This window comes from Xiphophorus couchianus, chromosome 4, assembly GCF_001444195.1.
Source record: "Xiphophorus couchianus chromosome 4, X_couchianus-1.0, whole genome shotgun sequence".
NCBI lineage: Eukaryota > Metazoa > Chordata > Actinopteri > Cyprinodontiformes > Poeciliidae > Xiphophorus > Xiphophorus couchianus.
Window position 1 is genome coordinate 11,284,920 of NC_040231.1, and position 24,724 is coordinate 11,309,643.

The 24,724-nt window shown below is 37.3% G+C and overlaps 3 protein-coding genes across 5 annotated transcripts; 2 read left to right on the forward strand and 1 right to left on the reverse strand.

Annotated features, from left to right (window-relative positions):
- Positions 1 to 2,027: 2,027 nt before the first annotated feature.
- Positions 2,028 to 11,117, forward strand: ddias (DNA damage-induced apoptosis suppressor). Of its 2 annotated transcripts, none has more exons than XM_028015789.1 (5): positions 2,028 to 4,060; positions 4,159 to 4,320; positions 4,980 to 5,088; positions 6,242 to 6,546; positions 6,682 to 11,117. In XM_028015789.1, the coding sequence occupies exons 1-5, from the start codon at positions 3,939 to 3,941 to the stop codon at positions 8,306 to 8,308; spliced, it is 2,325 nt and encodes a 774-aa protein (XP_027871590.1). In that variant the 5' UTR covers positions 2,028 to 3,938; the 3' UTR covers positions 8,309 to 11,117. The 2 variants fall into 2 exon arrangements, with proteins under 2 accessions (XP_027871590.1, XP_027871592.1); XM_028015791.1 differs by having other exon boundaries at positions 4,165 to 4,320.
- A 776-nt stretch (positions 11,118 to 11,893) lies between these two features.
- On the forward strand, positions 11,894 to 21,577 carry LOC114143537 (uncharacterized). Its single transcript, XM_028015680.1, has 3 exons — positions 11,894 to 12,739; positions 13,549 to 13,697; positions 15,427 to 21,577. The coding sequence occupies exons 1-3, from the start codon at positions 12,734 to 12,736 to the stop codon at positions 18,017 to 18,019; spliced, it is 2,748 nt and encodes a 915-aa protein (XP_027871481.1). The 5' UTR covers positions 11,894 to 12,733; the 3' UTR covers positions 18,020 to 21,577.
- LOC114143538 (uncharacterized) lies at positions 18,688 to 24,708 on the reverse strand. 2 transcript variants are annotated; one of them, XM_028015681.1, is made up of 7 exons: positions 24,580 to 24,708; positions 23,465 to 23,587; positions 23,244 to 23,360; positions 23,097 to 23,153; positions 22,832 to 22,996; positions 22,385 to 22,498; positions 18,688 to 21,389 (listed from the first exon to the last, which is right to left on the reverse strand). In XM_028015681.1, exons 2-7 carry the CDS (start codon positions 23,585 to 23,587, stop codon positions 21,342 to 21,344), a joined length of 624 nt encoding a protein of 207 aa, XP_027871482.1. In that variant the 5' UTR covers positions 24,580 to 24,708; the 3' UTR covers positions 18,688 to 21,341. The 2 variants fall into 2 exon arrangements, with proteins under 2 accessions (XP_027871482.1, XP_027871483.1); XM_028015682.1 differs by lacking the exon at positions 24,580 to 24,708 and having other exon boundaries at positions 23,244 to 23,386; positions 23,465 to 23,575.
- Positions 24,709 to 24,724: the final 16 nt, after the last annotated feature.

Below are 24,724 nucleotides of genomic sequence, written 5' to 3' on the forward strand. Positions count from 1 at the left end.
GGTGGGAAGTTTGTGGCCTTAAAACCTTTGTGATCACATTTCTGTGCACAGCTGCCTTTGACTGCAGGAAATGCATTTAAGTTTCATATAATTTGACTTGGATAAGTCAGAAAGGAGGAGATAGGATTTTTTTTATTTCTATTTCCATAGATGTAAATTAGAAGGACATCTAGACCAGTGACTGTGGCTGTGAGGAAGAGGTTGTATTCATCAATAATCCGACAAATGCAAATGCAAGATGTCAAGCAAAACAAACTTTATTTATAGAGCCGTTTTCATACAGTCAGGTGAAGCACAAAGAGCTTCATAGAGGTTAGAAATAGGACAGACTTTTACCCTCTGAAGAGGCCCATATCAAAAAAGATCAAATCACGCAAAACAAATAATTATACTGACTGTAAAATTGTGAATTTTAAAAGTGAGATAATCAACCAATGAAGATGATCAGAAACTGTAGAAATACAATCATGTAGATTTGCAAGGAAACCTTGCATTTATATGAACATCTTTAAAGGAGAAAAATGTATAACATCTATAAAGGATAAAGTTAAAGAAACACTGCATGTTTCTGAATGTAGTGAACATTCAGAAACATAAATAAAATGCAGAAGGAAAATATTATTTATTTTTCAAGAATGAATACAGGTGTCACAATGAATATATTAATAATCATTATTAATAACTTAAGCAGTATTAAAACAGTAAATACAAGTAGATACAAAAGTTTAAAGAATTAAAATAAAAAAACTATGGTAAACTATAAGAGCTTATGCATAAATATAAACTTTAACAGCCAAACCAAATAGATGCATTCTTAGTTAGTTTTTTTAAAACAGCCAATCTCTCGGCTGCCCTCTTGTCTTCAGGACGGCTCTTCCACAGCTGATGGCTGCAAACAGGAGAAAGATGCTTCATCTTGTGTTCTAGCGCTCATATGTACCAACAAAAGACTTTTTTCCTGAAGATCAGAGGGGCTTTGAGTTGCTGGATGACTTCTTTCAAATATGTTGAACTAAAACCATTAAGAATGGTGAAAGCGTCACTAATCTATTCTAAAATGGACAGTTTGCCAGTGAAGAGATTTTAAGATCGGCGAGCTCGCTTCTTTAACAGCATTTTAGAGACTAAATCTGAATTAGATGCAGTGGCGCCATAGTACTTTAAGAAACAACAGAAAGACGAGCAATACAGAAATCTATTCTGCAAATTACAAAAGTATAATTTAAAGTCTGTTTTAAAAATCCGGTTGGTGAAATTTGGATTTACATGAAATATGGCATGCATGTTTTTGTTTTTTAACTTGATCTTTAGGATTCATTGCCAGTGTTCAAATTTATATGACTGTCTCAATAACTAAATGCTTTGTTTGTCTTGATTGAGCTAACAGATATATTACGTTATCATATGTATTGTGCTACAAAAGAATCTAAGTTATAGAGTTTCCTCAAACTTGGCAACTGACATGGGTTTTTTATGTAACTGACCACATACTGATGTCTTGACTAAATTATTCTGAAATACATAAATGTCATTTTCTGAAGAAATTCCTTCCTTCCTCAAAGTACCCATGTTTCATCAAGATATATAATTAAATTGTAACATCGCACACCAAGTGATGAAACTATCACTGATGTGTTACAGCAGACACTACCTAATTACAATTTTAGCTTGATTTGTTCCACTAAGATCTATAGGTGTCACAATGAAATAGTGAAGAAACTAATTTTTTATTCTTAAATTGTAAAAAAAAATATGATCTGAAGTAGAACAGCAAACATCTCTATTACAATTTCATCCAAACTTAGAGAAGATAAAGTTTTGTATTTTCAAACTAAATCATTCATATATATCTATATATATATATATATATATATATATATATATATATATATATATATATATATATATAGTTTTTTTGCTCTGAGTTATTATTATTATTATTAAATAAATATTTTCTGAGTGTAACTATAATTAAGTAATGCACATTTAACAAACAACTCAAACACAAAAATGATGTTATAAATGTTCAGAGAAGAAAAGCCCGTGCTTTATCTAAAGAAAATCTAAAATGTATCTTTATCTTTTTTTTTATCATGTTTAAATATTCAGAGATGCCTCCAGAAACATTTTGAGGGGGTTGCCAGGAGTATTGAGGTGGGACTGTAAAACCAAAGGTCAGACAGGAATTGCAGGTGTTTTACAGTGTTGTTGTATGTATAACTGGATCAACACACAAAGGACATGTGCATCAATAAACAAACAAGAAAATCCTCACCTTTAAATGTTGCATACCAAACTAACCACATGTAGTATCTGCTGTCATTGTTCTCTTTTACTCTCAAAACAAAGTTCCTCCTTAAAAAGACTCAGATTTGGGAAGTTGCGTAGAAACAACAGAACGGCATAACAAGTGACTGCTTGTCACAACACATCAAAAGCGCAAGAAGCACTCATAATGATGCCAACTTAGTGTCAGGTTAGTCATGCCAAATATATAACTTTTTGCTAAAAGGCTTTAAGGAGTTAAAACCCATTCAACTACATATATATATATAGCCTATATATATATAGCCTGCCTATTCCACAGCATGATGCTGCCACAGATATGTTTTATGTTAGTTTTCCCTCAGCCATGGAGTTTGCCATATAAGTCAAAAAGTTTAATTTTTGTTTTCTGTGACCAGAGCACCTTGTTCCACATGTTCAAGGAACAAGATGCCTTGAGCACCTTGTTCCTTCTTGCAGACGTAACTACTTCTGACTTTTTCTCACCAATTTCACAATCTTGGCTCTCTTCCATTGAAGATAAATTTGAGGAGTGTGCAGGTTGTTCTGTAAACAGGTTCACCCACCTGAGCTAAGTCCCCCAGAGTTACTGTGGCTGCTTTCCTACTTAATGCTCTCTTTGCCATCCCTGTGTAGGTATTTATATGCTTACAGGTGTTCCGTACCCTGGTGTGTTCCTTGGACTTTATGATGCTGGATTATTTCTCTTATACCTCTTTGACCTTACACAGAACACCTACACATAAATAGAGAGAGCAAATCACACACATTTGGAAGCAACAGGTTGCACTAAATATCAAAAGTATCAAAGTAAAAAAAGGCTAAAATGCTCTTTAATATGTTTCTATTTGTATTTTAATAAAATCTTAAGTCATTTTCTTTGCACTTCAAATCTAGTTTACTGCTTTGTGTTGGTCTTAATTAAACCCAAATAAAATGTGCCATGTTTTTAAATCTTACCTAACAAAATGTTAATCTTAGAGGATTGTTAATACTATTGAAAGATATGATACTTGTAATATTCTTCTCCCACTGCACACAGCCATTGCAGCCAATAAAAGTGAATTTGTGTTTTATTGAACTGAACACAAATAAAACTCGTAATCTGACCTGAATGAAAAACAGCTACTATTATATTATATTTGTTGTACAAAAGGTTTTTATGTATCTAGAAATACTTCTGTATCTGGAGATACATTTTTGATGAACAGCATTTAATGCAGCCTATTCATTAGGAAAACATAAATTTGATCAAGTTCTAAAATGTGTGCATTAGATATAGAATAATTCAGTCCCAGTTTTATTCAAATTGCACTGAATAAACCGGGAAACATTTTGGCTTAGAATAAAACGTTTGAGGGACCGAAAACAGAAAGTAATGGTTTTCACAAAAACCTGCCATTTTATGCATAGTCCGAAAGGTGGCAGTAATAAATTCAGTAAGTCCGTAAATAACTAGTCGAAGAAGAAATTCCAACCAAAACAGTCTGTGTCGCTTTTCATTTGAAAACGCTTTGCTCTTTGAACGTCCCTATTTCCTACGTTTCTTTCTAACACCGTTAACCCAATTCTGTTAAATCAGAACTTCATGTATGCTAAGGAGTTAGCTAATTGTTAGCTAACTTATCAATTCTTTTCTCCGGGTTGAACTGATGTCTATCCGGCGGGTTCTGGTGGGTTGTACGGTGTTGTCTCTGCAAGATGCCTGTGTGTTTTATCCCTGCTGCAAAGGCTGCTTCTCCCGGATCGATGCTGAACAGAGAGACACCTTAAGGTACAAACAGGCAAAGATATGAATAAGTGGTTATATACTTATTCTGTGTACTTCTGTACTGCAGATATTAATCCACAGTCACGTGTCCTCTCTGTCAGGTACAGGTGCTCCAGGTGTGATTACAGGTGTCTGAAGGATCAGGTGGAGTACAGGTACCGTCTCTCACTGAGAGTGGTCCGGAATACATCCACATTTAGTGTAACAGTGTTTGGAAATAGCTTGAACTCCTTTTTTGGCATCCATGCAAGTGGATTACAGAGGTAATTTTTTAAATGTCTTGTTTTGCATTCAAAGTGGGACAGTTGGTAGCTCTGTTGAGCTGCAGTAAAAAGATTCTGGGTTTGAATCCCAGCCTGAGGTTTCTCTGCACACTTTGCATGTTCTCCTTGCGTTGCAGTGAGTTCTCTGTGATCACATTTTGATGGACATAATGTATTTTACATGATGATAAAGGATTAAGTATCCACTTATTAAATCCTATCCCCTCTCAACTCGAACTAAAACTGTGTCTTTGTAATCATACAATAGTATACTATTTGTTAGCTTTAGTGTCTGGGTCATTAAAACATAAATCAAGTGTGTGTAATCGTGGGCAGTGAAAGTCCATCCAACAGGCCAAATACAATTACTGACTTGCAGAATTTGCATTTGAAATGTACCACTCCAGCTAATATTGCATTCAAGCTGTCATTTGCAGAACTGCACACATTGGTTTTCAAATGACAACAGTGGTTTGATCTACTGTGTAGCTCAATCTAATCTAATTAATTGTCTACATTTTTGCTAGTTATTGTGAACAAGGAAATTCAAAGGAGACATTGTTAAGCAGATAACAATGGAGATGAGTCAACCGATGATGCATAATACACTAGCACTTATACTGAGAAAATCTGCTGGGTTTTTATTTTATTATCTGTAGGTTAGCTGAAAATTCGGAGGGACCTATCGGACCATCAGCAAGACCCACATTGTTGGCGAAAGCAGTTGAAGACTGTTTCCTCGGTAGATACTTCATCTTTGGTATAAAGGTAATAGAGTTTGAATAGGGTTTTTTTTTGTTATAGAACGTCATATTTACGAGTTTTTCATTGAGGTAAAATTCACATTTGTTGTTAAAAAAAGTGCTAGTGCATTTTGATCATGGATCATGTTGTTTTTGTAACTGTGCCAGGTTTTACAAATTCTTCAGGTAACTGAAACAAATCTGACCAGTTGGTCAGGATGGCACACTGGTTGTGTTTAACGTCTAAGTCTAAATATTTATGCTGAAGTAACCTGTAAGGAAAGTAATATCCATCTACTGTATATTGGTATGCACAAGATTTCTTTATTTTTTATCATTTGTTCATTTTATATTTGTAGTGTCTTTAAGCTACAATAAAAAATAATCATAAAGCTAAAACCAAAAGATAAAGGGATAGTCTCATGATCTATCCAAATCAATTTGAAGAATAAAACTTTTATCTTTACATTGACCAAACGCTTTCATATAAAAAGAAACATGAAGAGGATTCTGTATATTTCTCCGGGTTAACACATACTTAGAATCAATCAAGGAGCAATAAATGTAATATGAAGCAAATTTGTATTCTTTAAAGATGAACTAAATTAATGGATATCAAGCAAAAAGCAAAGATACTACAATAATGCTGCTATAATATCTTCTGCTTAAGGCTGGTTCACATTTTGAATGTGCAGTGATTCCTCTGAATAATAAAAAAACAGGTTCTTATGTTATTATGTTCTTATTATTAATAATAATAGTAATTTATTAAATCTGGACTAATTACAAAATATTTCAAAGCCTTCTGAATTTTAAGATTAAGTATAATAAGTTTTGTAAAGGGAATTTTGTCTGTATTAATTCTAAATCAGTTCTGCAGATCTTTACTTATAATTATTACATTTTATGCACATCATAAAATATTGTATTATTGTAAAACAGAAGGAAGTTTTCCTGTACTTATAAATCAGATAACCAGAAATTGTTTTCTGGATCTGCTAATCAAGTTATGTGTAATATCAGTTATTATATTTCTTTAGTTTTTTAGCTCCACATCAAAGTTTCAAGTTTCTCTCTATGTTGGATTTTAACTGGAATAAAGAGAAATGAATCAAAAGTGAAACTGTGGCCACGTGGATTGACTTGGTCTCTGCTCTTTTGTCCGTCTGTGTGTTCAGGTGAGTGGAACAGAACGGGAACCCTGGCTTGAAGAACCTGATGGAAGTGAGTCTGGCAGAGGAGGGAGAGCCCAGTTTGTTGCCAGTCAGATGATTCTTCCCCCAGCCTCAGGCCTGACGGGCTGCACCGTCCTCAGTTATTATCAGCGGCTCCTACAGAGAGCTTCTGAGTATGTAGCGGAGTCTGCTGATCCCGGTAGACCGTCTGCAGCCCCCCTGCTGCTGATTTCTGGTCCTTCTCCGAGCAGCACCCTCAGTGACGTCTCTCTGTATCCTTCGGGTCATCTGTCCCAAGCGCTACTTCGGTAAGAAAAGACAGAAATCATGTTTTTCCTGTACAGAAATATTCAAGCCTCACCCTTTTAGAATCTCGTTCATTTTATTTTTAATATACAAAATTTGTGCACACATAAGTAAAAGTGTTTTTGTTTCCATCCCAGTTTCCAACACCAGAACCAGTCATTTACTTCCACCCCTCCGTGGCAGCAGTCGCTTGGACTTGTGACGTCCTCTGCAGAGCAGGAGGAAAGATCCAGTCAGGATGGCGCAGATCACAGCAGCAGACTGACAGGATGCAGCGCAATGCCACTTCCTGTGCAGAGAGTTCACACGCAGAACCATCCAGGCACAGAGGAGAGACCAGCTCCTCTAAAGCTAGAGTCCAGCTTTCACAGCCATCCATCTTTTACCGGGGATTCAAACTCCTCTTGTACAGGAATTGTTGGAAACACCTTCAGTGTGAAAACCTGCTGTAGTCCGTCACAGCCGAGGTACAAAAGCTGCAGTTTCACTCCGAAGGAGCTTCCCATCACACATCAATCCCAAACGTTTTTATCAAGCTCATTTGCTTGGGATGATTTGCCTTTCTCTGAAAGTCTGTCCGAATTTTTGTGCAAACAAGACAAAGATTTAAATGTTCTCGGTAAAACGACAAATTTAAATTTGCAGCATGAAAAACAAACGGGAACCTTTGCAGAAATCGCAAACCGGTCAGCTGAGCCAGCTTCTGCTTGTCTGAATGCTGCAGAGATAATCTCCACAGACCACCTCCAAGATATCACTAATATGCCAACAGTAGAGGGAGAGGGAAAACATATTTTATCTGATCGAAACTGGAAGAACTGTGGTGAACGCATGAGCAGACCTGAAGACAACATGATTCCAAGGAATGGTGAAGGTTTTTTATCTTTTGAAAAACAAGAAGAGCAAAATGAAGTGGACGGTTACAACTGTTCAGCTGACTTATTCAGTGACTCATTTGTACATCCAGCAACATACACAACTCAGACACACACCGAGAGATCACCTTCAGATGCCTGTTTCCGGTTCGCTGAGATGAATGTTCAGCACGTAAAGAATGAAGCCTCGAGTGTGTCACATTCAACGCCTGACAAACAGGAACTAAAAAGCAATCTGTGCGCTAAAAGGGATTTTACAGATCTACAAGATTTTGACTTTGTTCCTCCTTCTCAGTCCACTCCCATTGTAAAAGTAGGTGGAATGACACGCTCACCTGCAGTCACTTCCTGCAGAAGTTTGAAAGATGAGACATCAAAAGAAAATTTAAGGTGGAGTATAAGATCCAGGAGGCGGAAGAACAAAATCACTCCAGGAAGGAGATTCAGAAAGGATGAGAAATGTAAAGAAAGACATCCAGTGGGGCAGCAGGTAGCGCGGCAAAGAGGAGCAACTAGCTTTGAATCATCCAGTCCAACCAGTCAGAAACATGACTCTGAAGCGAGCAATGTGGCTTTTTGTGATTATGACAATGCAGATGGAGTTGTTCCTCCTATTCCTGCTCATAAAATGCTCTTGAGTGTCTTATTCAGAGAAAAATGGCAGACGGAAAATGGCCACAGGGATTCAGGTTGTAACAGGAGACGATCTCCGGGAGACGGAGGAAATGATAGCAGAGATCTCTGGGATCAGACTCAGACAGTATTTCATGCTAATGAGACAGAAGGTGAGAGAGATCTTGATGGATCTAAGGATCACCTCACTGAGCCTGGAAGCCTTGCGTGTGACTGGTCAAGGGATTTATTTTCAGACTCTTATCTGATTTCATAACTCTGCAAAGACAAAAAGAAGAACTTATGTGTTAAAAATTTAAGATGGATCAGCTGCTGTCACCTTTTTTTTCTCTTTTAATGAGCTAATTAAATATTTATTTCACTTCGACATGCTTTTTATTGCATGCTCTAAAGATCAGCTCACATTTTATAAAAATGCTTTTAAAAGTCCATTAATAACCTACATGTAAGCATTTTTTGTTTCTTACAAGTTATATTTAAAAATCAAATGTGTTTTCTTTGTTGAAATATGTCGAACAGATTAGGTTTTTCAGTTCTTTTTGTTTGCCCCATCGTAATTATTTTTTAAATATTAATTAATACTATTACATCGTAGTTATTTAATAAATGTTAACTAATAATAAGTATCCAAAATATGCATATTGGTAGATCCATTTGTGATGATGTATTTGCTGCTGAGAGGGAGGAGATAGCAATTTAGTAGAGGGGTCAAATACATAACATACTGTAGGTCCTCTTTTAGAAAACCAACAATTTGGACATCTGTTCATCACCGGATCAATTAACACTGTAGTGTTAAATGAGTCCTGCCCTTCTTGGCAGCACAGAGACCCTGTGAGCAGACCTGCTGTTCCGGGTTCCTGTGTGTATGTGTGCAGGGTCAGTTATGTAGGGACGAGTGTGGACAATGCCGTGCCATAGAGCTAAGATTAGCTGTCACGATGGCTATGTTCTGGATGTCTGAGTAAAACAAAATGGGAGCAAGACGAAGATGATGTTACATGTGTAAAAGTGGAAACTGGACAGCCAGTCCACAGCTGGAGTCCCGCGCTGGACTGTGTGTGCTGGGACTGGTATGTGCTCATTGCTCAGCTGAGTGTGTTTGTTTGCTTTTATTTGTTATGGGTCAGGGCCATTAAGTATAGTATTATAGTGACACAATTGTTGGTTCAGACAGAAATGGTTCTTACTCTACAAAGTAGAGTTGCTTTGTATATGTTCAAAAAGCACATTTTCTCCAAAGGATAAAGACTGCAGTCGTAGTTGGTCTTATTTTTTTGTTGGCAACAGAAATGTTGTCATAAAAATTTCACTCAAACATTTGTGATCAGTTCTGTATACAAATGGAAATCTTTGGTGCAGTTATTTGGTTCACATATGCAAAATGTGAGTGTAATCACAGGACTAATAACATTTGCTCTATTTTTCAGAATGTGAATAATTAGGACAACGTTGGTAAATTTGGCAATAAAATTCAGTCACAGTAAAAATATCAGGTTCACAAACTCTAAAATTGTGTTTGGTCATAATTGGAAGAACTCGAATGCTGCAGTGACTTGCAAAAATATTTGTACTGTTTGAAATTTTTCCAGTTTGTCCCAGTACAATCAGAAACTTTTATATACTTTATTGTGATTTTATGTGATTGATGGCACATAATAGTAAGTAGTTATGAAATGCAAGTTTTTTTTGTTTTTTTTAAAATATTTTCCAAATACAAATCTGAGGTTTCTTTTGGATTCAGTTCCTTTAACCCAGCAGGCAGTGCTGCATACTGTGTGCATGTTCACCTCAGTATAAATCCAGCTGAAGGCCTCAGAAGTTTGTTAGAAAATATTTCAATATTTCTGACAACAGAGAGTTAACGGGTGTAGTGGACTTGTAGTACTAGTTTTATCTTTATGCTTACGCTTCCTTATTAATTTTGTTCCCCAAGTTGTGTTGATACTAAACTCTTGCACTGTACTGATCCAGAATATGTTGTTTCCAGAAGCTGCAGCTCTTCTGTACCCCACTGGTACAGTACGTGAGCTATGTCACTGCACACTCAGTGAATGGAAACACTTGGAAGCCAGTATGTGTTGAGCTTACAGTCTGGGAGAGAGGGCACATTGCTCTGACCCTTAAATCAATGCACCGGCCTCCTGCTAAATACGTTGTACTCAAAGACCTTCTCGGAGAATGTGAATGTCTCAGTCTTGGCTTGTAACTTACAGCCTGTAGGATTTCTCAGATGAGCTGCAGTCCCTGCTGCTGGACCTGGAGATCAAACTACACCTCAGCAAATTGCTCTGAGGCAAATTGCCAACTACTTGAATGCATTTCTTTGGAGGAGCAGATCCGTTAATTGGAGGAGCAGATTAAAGGATCTGCTCCTCCAAAGAAATGCATTCAAGTAGATGATCTGCAGGGACTGCAGATCATCTGAGGAGCAGATCCTTTAATTGTGATCAACATGCTGTTTTAGTTATTTGATACTTTAAAACTTAAATCTATTTTCAGTAGTGTAATATTATGTATATTTGCTTGGTAATATTATTATTTGTGTTTTTATCTCAGATTACAATCGGTTTTCTACTTATTTTCTCTCGTTTTTATCTTCTAAAGCTAAGTTTCTCTGACGTTGATTCCTTGATCATATGAAAATATTAAATATTTCATGATATGAAAATATAAAACATTTTCATACAAAAAGGGAAGATTGTTGCTGAAATTGTTTTATCATTTTATGTTATAGAGGAGAAATGTGTATGGTATAAGCTTTAATTATTTTTTCCTTTTCTTTATTACAGAATGAGAGAGCGTTCTGAACTAGATTAAATATTTCTCATTCTGAAATACTTGGATGAACATCGTATGTGTCCTGAAAAGTAAATTTGCATTTTGATTTTAAATAACTGCATTTCCTTTTTTTTTTTTTTACATTTCTGTTGCATGCTTTGCAATATGAACAATTAAAATAATAATTAACAAAACATCCACTGTGGGACTCTAAATAATCCAGCTGAAAACAGAGATAGTGTAAAATGAAAAAAACAACAACACTCATTTACGGATCATTTAAATCATACATAACTGTTTAACTGGCTAAAAAAAGTGAAATGCAAACTATTATAGTTGATCTTGATCAGTCTGATGTAGTAATGACTGAGAATTAGACTAACCAAGCGCTGTTTCTCTCTAATCTTAAAAACAGCAGACAGTAATGTTTTGCATCCACAAACAAAAAATACAATGAAGTTTTCTGCAATGTGTCACAGTCTCTCATTGTCGTCAAACTGCTGGATCAAAATTACAACTGATTTTGCTTCATTTGTTTAATCGACTTATTGCACATTAAACAGGCAACATCATCAGTTGATGCATATTTCATGTGCTGATAAATATGTTGTATTATCTCATCTACGTGAGCCACAAGACACACTATTTAGATGTGTCACAATGCAATGCTGCACAGTGGCGCAGTTGGTAGCACTGTTGCCTTGCAGCAAGAAGGTCCTGGGTTCGATTCCCGGCCGGGGTCTTTCTGCATGGAGTTTGCATATTCTCCCTGTGCATGCGTGGGTTCTCTCCGGGTACTCCGGCTTCCTCCCACAGTCCAAAAACATGACTGTCAGGTCAATTGGTTTCTCTAAATTCTCCCTAGGTGTGAGTGTGTGTGTGCATGGTTGTTTGTCCTGTATGTCTCTGTGTTGCCCTGCGACAGACTGGCGACCTGTCCAGGGTGTACCCCGCCTCTCGCCCGGAACGTAGCTGGAGATGGGCACCAGCAACCCTCCCGACCCCATTAGGGACAAGGGTGAACAGAAAATGGATGGATGGATGGATGGACAATGCAATGCAGCTCAGTGTACTGCAGTAGTATTTCCATTGCACAGTTGTCAGGGAAAATGCACTGCAGGCCTGTGGATAGCAGGAGGTGTGGCTGTAACATTAGAGCGGGGGAGAGATTAAAAGCCACGACCAGCACGTGGTCAAAGGGTGGAGAAATGGCTTTGTATGGGGTTGTCAACAGAAACGTCAGCTGAAGGGAAACCGGCTCGTGACACTGGAGAAGCTTCTGTGTGCAGAAGTGAACTAGATAGAAATCGTCCTAAGAATCGCCAGTGCTATCTAAGGTGGCTGAACTTGCAAAATACAGAATAAGATCTTAGGAAAGAATGTGAAATAAGTAGATTTGATCTTTGTAACAAATACTAAAAAATAATCACAGGATATTCTATGACTCACCTTTGACCTCAATCCAACACAACCAGGTTTAATATTTCTGGGTTTGAGCTCTTTTTGGTGCACTATGATTCAAATATAGAGAGAAATGACCCTAAAGAGCCACCATATATCTATATAGTTTAAATAAAAAGGACGTCCTGCAGTGCTTTTGTGGTGCAAGCAGGAAAACTGGTTCTACTTGCTCCAGTTCTGTGGCTGCTTCCCTGCAGGATGGTGTCAGCCCCTCTCTATAACAGGACATGGAGAGCTTGACATCACAGGCCAGCACTCCTTATAAGCACCTGAGCATCCACGTCATGGCTCACCCAATATGAAAAGCGTGTGATTGTTTTCCACATGAGACCCAGTGCAGATAAAGTAGGGTGGGACTATATAGCCGCAATGAAGACTCTTTTCTCACTTTAACCGAAAGCAAGGCAGACAGTGATTGTTGTCCGTCTTCCGGGATATTATGAAGGTAAGGATTTTTAATTTTGAAATTCACTTTTAACCAGTCTGTACTGCTACTAGGTCTTCACTAATATCTTGCATGTAAAAGTTATGAAAGCTTTGGTTTGCATAATGCTGGAGTTTAACACATTTATTTAATGTGGTTATTTTACTCTCTAACTACACCTGCTTATTTGTGCTTATTTGCTGAGAGTCTTACTTCATTATCAAGAATGACTAACAAATTGTTTGAACATTGAAGCGTGTGAGAGATATCGCTTTTATCCACCCAAATTATTGGAGAAAAATAGAGCACTAATTAATGTATTGTTAAAAACAGATTTATCATGCAAGTTTTCCCTTTCTACATGGTTTCATGTTACTTTTTTACTTTTAAAAGATCTAAATATGCTGGCTGACTATTTTCATAGCTCATCCACTGATTTCTATGACTTGCAAATAAGAATCATTTGGTGACATATTTCACTTTTACTGAGCCACTGGCATTTTTCAGATAACATTATGCACCAACTCTTGACCGATATTATTGCTCACCGAAACTTTAGTCTTTCCCTTTATTTTTAACTTCTGGAGTTTTAGGTTTTCAGATCACCCATCACATTCATGTTCAGGTGCATAGAAGACATAATTTTGCAATATAACATCTATTGATAAGTAATGATACTTACAGTTTTCATTGTATTTTTTTCATTATTATTTAAAGAACAATTTACACATAATAATATAGATGTTGATTTGTTAATTCTACACAGCTGCAATGATAATGATTTTCTCTCATCAATATAGTGATGGTACTGAAATCTGTTTTTCTTCAAGCCTTTTCTTCAGGCGACATCGTCTCCACAGGACGTCACCCATGCAGCATCACTGCTAGCATATCTGAACCATCAGAGAGATCAAGGCATATTCTGTGACTGTGTGCTCAGGCAGGGGCAGAACTCAGATCAGCTTTACCATGCACACAGGTGAGTATCGTATTACTATACACAAATACAGCAATATTTTCAAAAGGCCAAAAATATTCAGAGATATCTGTCAAAAGATTATGAAAGAGTAAACGCCCCTTACAGATGTTTTTTGTTTTAGATTTTTTTTTTGGTTGCACTTAAATGTTTCAGATCATCACACCAATTGCAAAACCAGAGGAAGAAAACAAAGCAGTTTTCAAAGGATAGAGAGAGAGAGAGAATACTATCCTGTCACCCAGGTCCTATTTGACAAAGTCACACCTCTCTAAGCATAATAATTGCTTATGCCACCGTTGGCAGCAATAACAATTTATGACATTACTTTTTATAAACATGAAGAATTTGTAACAGTGAGAATTGGGTCTTTTACTTCACTGTGGAGGAATTTTGTCCCACTCGTCTTTTTTGTTTTTCAGCCAAATTTAATGATTCTTGATAATGAACAGTCAGTTTCAGCTCATTCATTACGCCAGTTCAGCTGAATCATTCTGGACTTTGACTTTGACTAGAACATTTCAAAACCCTTTATTGTTTGTCTTTTCCCTCAAGCCATTGAGAAGTGGAGTTGGTGTTATGCTTTTTATGATTGTTGTGCTGCAAAACCACAAACGGACTTTTCTAGTAGAAAATTCTTGCAGAATTTATGGTTCCATCAATTAAGGAACCATGAGGGGTTTCGGTAGTCCAGAAGTAGCATATCAACTCCAGACAACCGGATTACCACCATCAAGTTGAACTGTCAGTGAGCTTCAGATTATAATCTGGCTTTATTTGTGAGATTCCATATAAATTGGTAGGCCACCGGTAGCAAGGTTTTCCATAGTTACATACTTGCTTCATTTGTGGATAATAGCTGTCATTGTGGTAAGATCCAACACCTTAAAAAACCTTTACAGACATCTAGGACTCTAGGACTGTGTTTCTTTTTCCTTTTAACATTTCTTTAGATGGAGGAAATGATAATATGTTGGTTTTGAGATGTTTTTGTCTACTTTGTGTTCTTGCAGAGATTCTATTTAATTGATTGCTTCATTTATTTTCAGAATTCAAATTGAAAAATACTTTTTTAATCCCAGAAATCACATTTTGTTGTGATTTCTGCGTTTTTCATTTTTGCTTTAGATGATGATAGCTTTGGGAAGAAAGGATCCTGTAGCGGTCTGTATTACAGTCTCTGACTAAAGACACTCTGGTTTTATAGCAGTCTCATGAAAAGGATGCTCAGGGTTATCCATAATTTTCTTAATTTAATGAAGACTCATAATAATGATTATTGTGCACCAGCCTTCTTTATCGGCCTTTATAAATCCATTGCTCTGTTGTTGCTACCCAAACAGATGATGGCAGAGATATTCTCCACAACAGATTTACACAATATATGCAGCATCTCGTTACTGAACAGATAGACTGTTACTTCTACTTGCCTGGCTATAATTAGGCATCTTCTTGGCTTGTAAATTAAATTCAGCTTTCCTAAAACATGACTTATCACAACTGATTCATGATTTAACAATTGGCACTTCTATTTCTTCTGTGCCCTTAGTGAATGTAATCATGGTTGAAAAATGGCTTTTTGTATTTAATCAGGGTCTCATATTAAGAGTTGTTTGATGATCTGAAAATTATCTTAAATACATTCAAACACTTGGTGATAAAAATGCAAAGCTAGATGGGGGCAAATACATCTTTACAGCACTAAGCTAACTTTGACTCTCTGCTCTGCAAGGTGTATCCTGGCAGCCTCCAGCCCAGTGTTGGCATCCATCCTGTCCTCATCTGGTGCCCTGGTGGAACTACATGATCCAAGTCTCTCGGACTCTGTGCTACCTTCCCTTTTGGACTACATTTACACTGGGGTTCTTCCACACCCTCTCAGCAAACAGGAATATTACAGACTGCTCTCTGCTGCCTGCCAAATGCAGATGAAAGAACTGCAGGATGCTCTGAGAGCTAACTGGCTGCAGATCCAAGGGAATGCTCAGGATGGTAAAAATCCTTCTGTTATAGTTGAAATGTACTCATTTAAAGAGACAGAAGATTCTGATAAAATTGATTTTGAGACCTTCAAACACCTTCCATCATCAACCACAACATATCATTTTCAAAGCCATGAAACAACCAGACAGCCATTACCTAATGAGATGTTTCAAGAACCCTGGATCACTTCAGGAAGCACCGATGCCAGTCCTGAAAATGATGAAAGAAAAATAAAAAATCAATATGTAAATGGTCACACAAGAACTGATTTAGCTTCTTTAAATGATTTAAATACTTTCAGTATTCTTGGAAGTATTGACAAAGACAATGCAGGTGACCGCAGACAGGTAACATCGCTGACCCAACGGGAAACATTGAGGTCCAAAGATGACAAAGCTCAGATGCATAACTTACCTGGAGTAGACGTGCATCATTCACCAAACTTTGTAAAAACAGACATGAGACAGAGAACCCCAGAGGAAGACCTACTCGGAAAATCTAAGGAAAGAAAGAGTTGCTCTTCATCTCCGTCATCATCGCCACCCCCATGCTCTGAGGCGGTGCCTGTCATTTGTCACAGTAGCAGAGCGGCTGTCCTGCAGCAGTCAGAAGTCTCTGTGTGGCCTCACAATCAAGCATCTGAGTCTTTTGTCCAGCCTCCCTCCAAAATCGCCCACTTCTCACTCTCATTAGGCATAGGCAATGACAACACTGTTGAAGCAATTACCACTGAGTGCAAAGATCAAAATGGAGTACAAAGTCAGGACCCCAGAAGCACTATAAGGCACACTAGCTGTGCTACTGACCACAAGGTGGACCAGGATTACAACAGCAACAATGTACATCTATTTAAATTCAATGACACCTGCAAGAATGCATCAAATAATATGAACAATAACAATCAGACTGCCCATCTGGATTCTCTGCAAAGTCACACAGAATACTATGGAGAGTATGTGGTCCAGAATAATGTCTCAAGAAGAGGTTTAAAGCACCAAATTGAACGGGATTATGATCCTGTTCCCTCCAAAAATCAACACTTTGATTGTTTTCAATGTCAGAGAACATTGTTGACAACTTCAACACAAGATCAATCGAAACACCAGGGAGCTGCAGTTTCACTTCTCATGGAGGTTGAAGATACAGGAAGTGCTTCTCAGTGCGAAGAATGTCTTGAGGTGGAAGTGAAAAGGGGACACCGTTACTCCAGTGTGTGTCTTGATGTAACAGATATAAAGAAAAATCACTGTAAGACATCTGGACCTATAACAGACTGGTACACAAACATCCACAAAGATGACAAAAGCAGAAAGGATATGTCTAACAAAATTAGTAGCACACAAACCAAATTCAGATTTATAACATCACTATCTGGATTGACTAATGTCACTGACAGTTTCTCTGTTTCTAAATGTGGCAAAGTGCTGGAAAGTAGAGAAAACTCATCCCCTGAAAACACGGAGCCATGTTGCTTTTTATCAGCACCCCTGGACCACAACTTGCCTGGCACTACAAGATGCTCTGGTCAGCCAAATCATTGGCATCTTCCTCATCAGGGTGAACCATGTGACGATGCATCACTTCAAGATTCAAATCACAAACCCTTGAAGCCTGGCTTGTCTCCTGACTCAGATGAGTTAGGTGAAGAGGTTAATACTCCTTTTTCAGGTGAAAGATCACTGAGTCAACACTTTTTTATAGAGTTAGAAGACCAGCCGGATATAAACACCAAACATGATGAGCTACCCGTGTCCTGTCAACAGTTTGTTGTAATGGATACAGCTGCAATCCTGAGTCACGATGATACACAAGCAAATCAGGACTCCTCTGTAGCCAGAGCTGAGAGGTTAGATGAGGCTGTTGGACAGAGAGACATCAAAGAAGGAAACCCATTTGATATAAAACCATCCCAAACAGGAGATTGCATCACACAAAACATTAGTGTGATGGAGGTTTCCACACCTAAAGAGCATGAAACTAAGAGTGGCTCCACTATAGTTTGCTCACCTCTTTGTGAACCAGACTGTGATCGAGCCTCAAAGCCATCAACTGTATCTGTCTGCATACCTTCCACCTTTCCAGCCAGCATGCCAACAGATAGGTCAGCTCATCTGTCATCTCCCAATCACCAGCCTTTCCAGTGCTCTTTGTGTGATCGCTCCTTCAGCCAGAGAGGTTCTCTGAACAGACATGTGCGGAGCCACCTTGGCGTACGGCCCTTCCCCTGCCCCTGCTGCCCAATGACCTTCTCACGCCAATATCGTGTCACAGAGCACATGCGTGTTCATCAGCGATCTGCCCTTGGAAATGGCTTACAAAAGTCCTCTGTTATAAAGGATTAAAGGTCACAAAACTAGAATTGATTAACATTTTTACAGTAAATTAGAATGGTAAGAAGGAAAATTGATAACTTATTTGTGGATGATGGACTCCTGTCAGATTGTGAAGGTTTTGACTTTTCTCAGTTTGTGGCATTCTTTGGAATCCAGTGTAAAAATGTAGCAGCAAAGGAATTTTTAGCCACTTTTTATTGTGATCTTCCCCAGCAGCTGATGAAGAATAAATCTGTCCTGTTGCATTTTTAATTTATATTTCTACTATTATAATTACTTTTGGCAGCTATTTTCCTTTGAAATCCTCTGACATCCATAAGAATGCATTTGTTACCTGACATGGAACTGCAGAGAGATGTTGTAAGCCATTACGTGTAGAACAGATGCTGGGAAATTGGCAGCTTCAAATTTTTATTTTCCTGATCCTAAACTAAAGCTACCAATTCAGCAGCAATGTTTGTTTCTGCAGTGTGTTTAAGACTTTAATGTTCTCATGCGATAACAAAATATGCCTACAAAGTGTTCCTAGCTTCCCCATTCATGAAGAACATAAAAGTCGCTTCCACTTCCACTTCGCAAAATTTTGTGGCTATTACCAGAAAGTTTTTCGTTTTGTTTTGTTTTTTTGCACAGCAATTGCTTCAAAATCTAAGAAATGACATGGCGGCTTAGTCAAGTAACAGTTTTAGCATTTTATTTTAGATTTTCACACAGATGTTTGTATTTATGCAGCTGAATCCATATAAAAGACTATGTTAACAAACATACAATGTTAATTTAGCACAAACAAGGTGATGCTTATTAGCTCAAAATCCAAGTCAGTGTAGAATATGAACTGACTCATGATGCATCTTGCAGTCTGTTTCATGTCTTGGGATATTTCTCCCTTAAAAAAAAACATAAAAGGAAAACTTCAGATCGTGTTGTTTTTGGGGAGTGGAGAAAGGAGTGTTGTTTATTCCTGCACCTTCTGCCAGTACCCTTCTGTTTATCTTCTGGTTCTCTACCTGCCTTATTTCTGAAGCACATACAGAAACCTATGTAGTCATGATCAGTTACTGACATGCATAAATAAGATTGTCTCAAGGAATAGCTTTATAGACACCCTGGAAACCTCAAAGGAGAATTGATCATGGCCATTTTCTGATTTCTTGAAAGAAAAATTTAAAGAAAGTAGAGGGAGTTTAAAACCTCTAAGATTTATCCTTCTTTTCTTCGGCACATCCTGGAAATTCAAAGGTATTCCCAGGATACCTCGGAATTTCACAGGAAAGACCAAGTGAGCCCTTTGTCTGTCCTGGAGTCAAGTCTGTCCTGGAGAAAAGCTCCAAAGGAGAGATAAGGTGGTAGCTAATTCTTGAAATTACAAATCTATTCCTAGGAGCTCTACTGTGATCTATTAGTCCATTTTACTGAGAAATATGTGATAAAGTCTTTTTATGCATTCTGTTTCTGTTAGTCCAGTGTGATGCATATCTCTGCATTTGTGCTGCTGGTTTGCTGTGAAACGTCACCTAAAGAAACAAAAGAGTCTTGAGTACAATCCAGAATTTCCAGAATGTTCTGTCTTGTGTATGCCAAGTTTATTATAATAGGTTTCTTCAAAGTTAACTTGTGGAATTACATTTTTTTTATGATTTAAGTTTAAATAAAAAAAACTCACATACATGTAAAATGATAATGTTTCTACAAATGACCACAATATGAACAATGCCCCACTGACTTTTTATCCTACTTTGAGGCATTCCACTTACGACTTAAAAGAACAACTTTTTAGATTTATTTGTTTTTTGGGGGGGAAGGGGATGAGGGTTGTTGTCCTATCCTACTGTTAAGGACAACACAACATTTCATTTCATAACATTCTAAATTAAAGAAGCACATAATTAACTTCACAATGAAATTTCTTTGAAAAGCATTTATTGGAATTATTAGCAGCTTTAAGAATAATAGTCTACCTGCCTGGTTTTCGTTCTGCAACTTTATTTCTTTTGATTGTTATAGGACTCATACTCCCACTGTACTTGTATTCTATGCCATTCACTGAGTATCTGACCTTGTCTAGTTATAGGATTTTTTACAGACAACATGACTCAAGTCCTGAACTGTCAATAAAATGATGACACTTTCTGACATGGGAATGTGTTTACTTAGCATCTAGAACATCAGGCCGCAAAAATATGTCAACACCGGGTGCATTGTCATGACTACTATGACTAAGTATGCTTAAAGTTGTTGACTTTGGAGTTACAGATCTGAACATAATTTATGCCCATTGCCAAATCCAGATACGGCAACTTGATACTAAACATCTGGTTGAGGTTCCATTGACATTGGGAACAAGTATTTCTGAAGAAAATATTTGTATGCAGCAGTACCCGTTTATTAAGACCTAATTTCCCAAGAAATGTTACCAAATTAGTTTCGTGGTAGGATGGTATCTTTCTTCCCTGTCATCTGTTGTGAAACCTGTGGTGCATTGTAACATCTGAGGTTAGTAGCCACTTATATCAGTTTTTTTTTCTAAGTATGTTGCATCATTGGAAACATATGGTTGCAATGATAACTGCTTGTTTGCATTTTTGTATATTTTGCAATTAATTGGAGGTACACTCTGGCACAATAGTATACATTTACACACTGAAACATTGTAAGGGTTACACTGCAAACTGATGGGGTTCCCTGAACTTCCTATGTGACTTTGAAAAGTATGGCCTCCTAATTTGAGGGTTTCAAAGAGACAAGGGTGCTTAAGCACAAAACTCCTTTTCATTTCACATAGCATCTCAGGTTCCTGAACATTTTCATAGATACAGCATAAAATCATGAAACAAATCAGGTTACTAAACAGGAGAACGAAACAATACTAATAAATAGTCACCGTAGCCGATGTATTACTTGTAAATGATCTATGAATTACAGATTAAGTTGTTACCACTTGGAAATAATAAGTACTATGCATTTTTCTGTGTCTTGTTCACAGTGCTGACATTGTCCACACAGTTTGACTGTTGCAACCATTGGTTTAGCTGGTTCAGATGATGCAAAAATAAGATGAAGTGAAAAGTCAACTCCAGTCTGCAGCTCGGTGCAGCAGTTTGCTACCACTGCTGAGTGGCAAAGCTCAGTGTTTTTATTTTGATGACAGTGGCTTACAGTTTCTGGCAGTAAGACCCAGGACTGGTCATACCACACATTAGTTGGATTATTTGTATTGTGTTGTTTCCAACTACAACTACTGTCACAGAGAGAGCGCAATATTTGAACATCTATTAATAGATGAGAGATTCTTTGCTGCCTGATTTGCAAAAGTTTGGACCTTCTTCACATTTCATTCAACTGGCGCTTCAGCTGCCGTCGTCGTCATCACTACAATGGCCTAAACAGAAGAGAAAGAATGCTTGATTTAATGGAAATTAATGGTCTACCTATGTTTTTAGCAAGACAGACCCTTCTCAGGTCATACATTAAGTAAATGTAATCAGTGATGAAGTATTATATCATTATATCAGTGTCATAATCTGATTGTAATGCTTAATCGCCAAATAAAATCTGTCTGAAGGATGATTTTTTTTTCAGCCTTTAAACCAATTATACCACACATTTATAGAGGCAAAACATATTTTATCAGTTTACAATGATTAACGTTTATTTAGGGATCATAACAAAACCACTGTGAACTGGAAGTTATTGCAATCAAAAACCTACTATATTAATCAACCCAAATTGTATTAGTGCTTATGTAAAAAGGGGGACTAAAAGAAATTATGATTAATATCAAAATGCTAAATAGATTCTTTTCTATAAACTGTTTATTAAACCTGAAACACCAAATTATTTAAATGGAAAACAAATATAATCAGAGTTCTACCTAAGCTGATTAAAAAATACACTTTTTTCAGAAACATAGACTAACTCCTTAGAAGTCTAGCAAAAGAAAAAACATGACACAAAAAGAAATTTAACTCTAAGGAATAAACCTGAAGACAAATGATCAAAATACAAATGAAAGCCAATAGCACAAACACCTAAAATATTCAGATTTTGCAGATGCCAGTACATCTTAGTGTAGGATTATGAAGTTGTTTTAGCTATTTCTAAAATCTCTAAAAAATATATATTTTGAAGAGACTTAGTGGAATATAGCTCAAATAAAGTGAAATATAAAATTTGAGTTGTTTTGTGCACTACAGTGATCAACACATGCTCACACCTCGGCAAAATCCCTAACAGCCATGAGATGAAATGCAAGACAGTTAAATGAGACAAAACAAAGACAAGCAGCAGCAGTACAGAATGCAATAGGGCAGCATTACGGTGCACGTAATTTAATTTGTTCTCAGATCTATCAAAGCTCTGTCTCAGTTGTTGTACCTGAGTCTTTGTTGAACGGAGGGCAGCTCCTGCCAGCACTGACATGGTGATGAAGATAATTGTACCAACGAAGCTGTACAACAAAAAGACTGCCTCCAAGGTCAGTCCCATAACCTAGAAAAACAAAACAAAACGCTCAAAAATACACGTCAACACAAAAAACATTCATTCTTAAATAATGATAATAACAAAAATTGACAACAGACACATTTTGACTGAGCCTGACATTTATCCAAGACAGTTACTTAATCATACATGCAACTTTTGTTTGGGCTTTGTTTTAAGGAAACACAAAGCTAAACATTTGGACATAAACATCTGTAACTGTCCTCAAACCAAAAGACACAATGATAAATAAGAGATAATAAATTAGAATCTAGTATAGATTTGGAGTTAAAATTTTAGAATAACAAGCAAGCAAAAACACATTTTGGAAACAATAATTACTTCTATATGAGACGTCCATGGTATTTCATTGGCAATGTCGGTATCATTGTTGTGTTCTTCATCACTACTATATGCATAGTAGATGTGGAAGTTAATGAGCATGACGAGAATTGTCCAAAAACCCCCGAGCGTCGACACAATGCTGAGAGCAAATGATATGGTTACCTGAGCACAGAAATGATGAACAAGGTAACAAAAACATCTAGTGCAAACTTCCTTAACAAGGAGGCTCAGCTAAATCCACTGGTAATTTAGGAAAACTTACAGTTTTCTTGGTGGGTCTGTGCTGTGTCACAATATATAAAATCCCACAGATGGTGAGCTATAAGAGGCATGAGAGACAATTAGTCAATTGTAAAACCTGATGCTTACAGCTTCTTCAGAACAAGGTCACTTTTAGAAAGCTACCAACCAATATTCCCATGCAAATCTCTGGAGGAATGACCATCCACATGTGGAGAATGTCGACGTCTGAGTGGGTGGCAATGGCAACAATCACAGAGGATGCCCCAATGACCAGCATAACCGTCTAAAAGAAATTCACACACACAACCTCTGAAGAGTGACTCTTTCAGTCATCTTCTACCAAAACGTAATCTGAAGTGTGTGTGTGTGTGTGTGTGTTCTCCTTACCCCAATGACCTTGGGTTGACACCTTAGGAAGCGGTGTAAAGGCTTATTCCCTCCCAGTGTGAAATCCTGAGTGGTTTCATTATTCCCATCTGGCTCACTCACAGGGCAAAGTTCAACAGACATCTAGGGAGAATAAAATACATTAAAATGTGGCAGTCTGTCTGAAGTCTGTTTGAAAATATTCATCTATATTAGAGATCCATGCTGCAAAAAAAATTTACTTTTTATTATTTTCAGTAAAATAATAAAATAACATTTTGTCATAAAAAAAAATATTGCTGTGGTTTGAGGGTGACGGTGGTAGAGTCCAGTAACAGAAGTCAATATTTTCACCAAGCTCAAGTTGTAAGACAAGCAACTGAACAAGTACATACATTCCCATGGATCTTACTTTTTGCTTTTGCTTAAGTATAAAATTTGTGAAGTGTTGCTTCTCTTGAGTTTAATTTCTGGATATTCAACCCAACATGAGTAACTGCACTGATTGCAGAACAATCTCGTTTTAGCCGAACACTAATAAAGGTATTTATTTTAAAATATATATTATTGAGAGTAGTAATTGGACATTTATTTGCAATAATTATTATTATAAATACCAGAATTTACATTTCTCTCTGTTTTAAATATAATTAAATGGCGTGATTAGTTCCTTTTTCTTTTTTGTTTCAAAACTTCTGTTTAACTCTTACATTTCTCGGACGCTTACGTTTCACTTTTGCATAATCTTACTTGAGTAGTTCATTTCTGGGTATTCTGCCCATCTCTGGCTGTAACAAAGGAAACTCCCACCAAGTTCTCATGCTCGTGTGATTACACTGCTGTGAGATTTTAACCACGTCCTAAAACATGACAGCTCGATCACTCACACACACACACGTACACACACGCACACACACACACACACACACACACAAAAACTTTTCACCGCGCAAACTCGGCTTTTGACCGCAAGGATAAATAATCCCTCCTATTCGGAAAGAAAATTTCTCTTACGGTAAAATAACGAACATAAACTAAGACTAGAAAATCAAACACGGGAAGCTGTCTACTTTGAAGGACAGAGTAGTCAACAGTTAGCAAAGTAAAGCTAAAACATAACAGGAGAAAAGCCAGACCGTGTGCAGATGTGGGCTCAGTGCCGCGGGTTGGACTTCTTGTTCCAAATCAGGATAACATCTGGAGTAGTTGTGTTACATCAATGGGCGGTCTGTGGCTCAGTCTGAACTCTGCACCCCGTGGTCGCCACTGTTTATCGTCCGG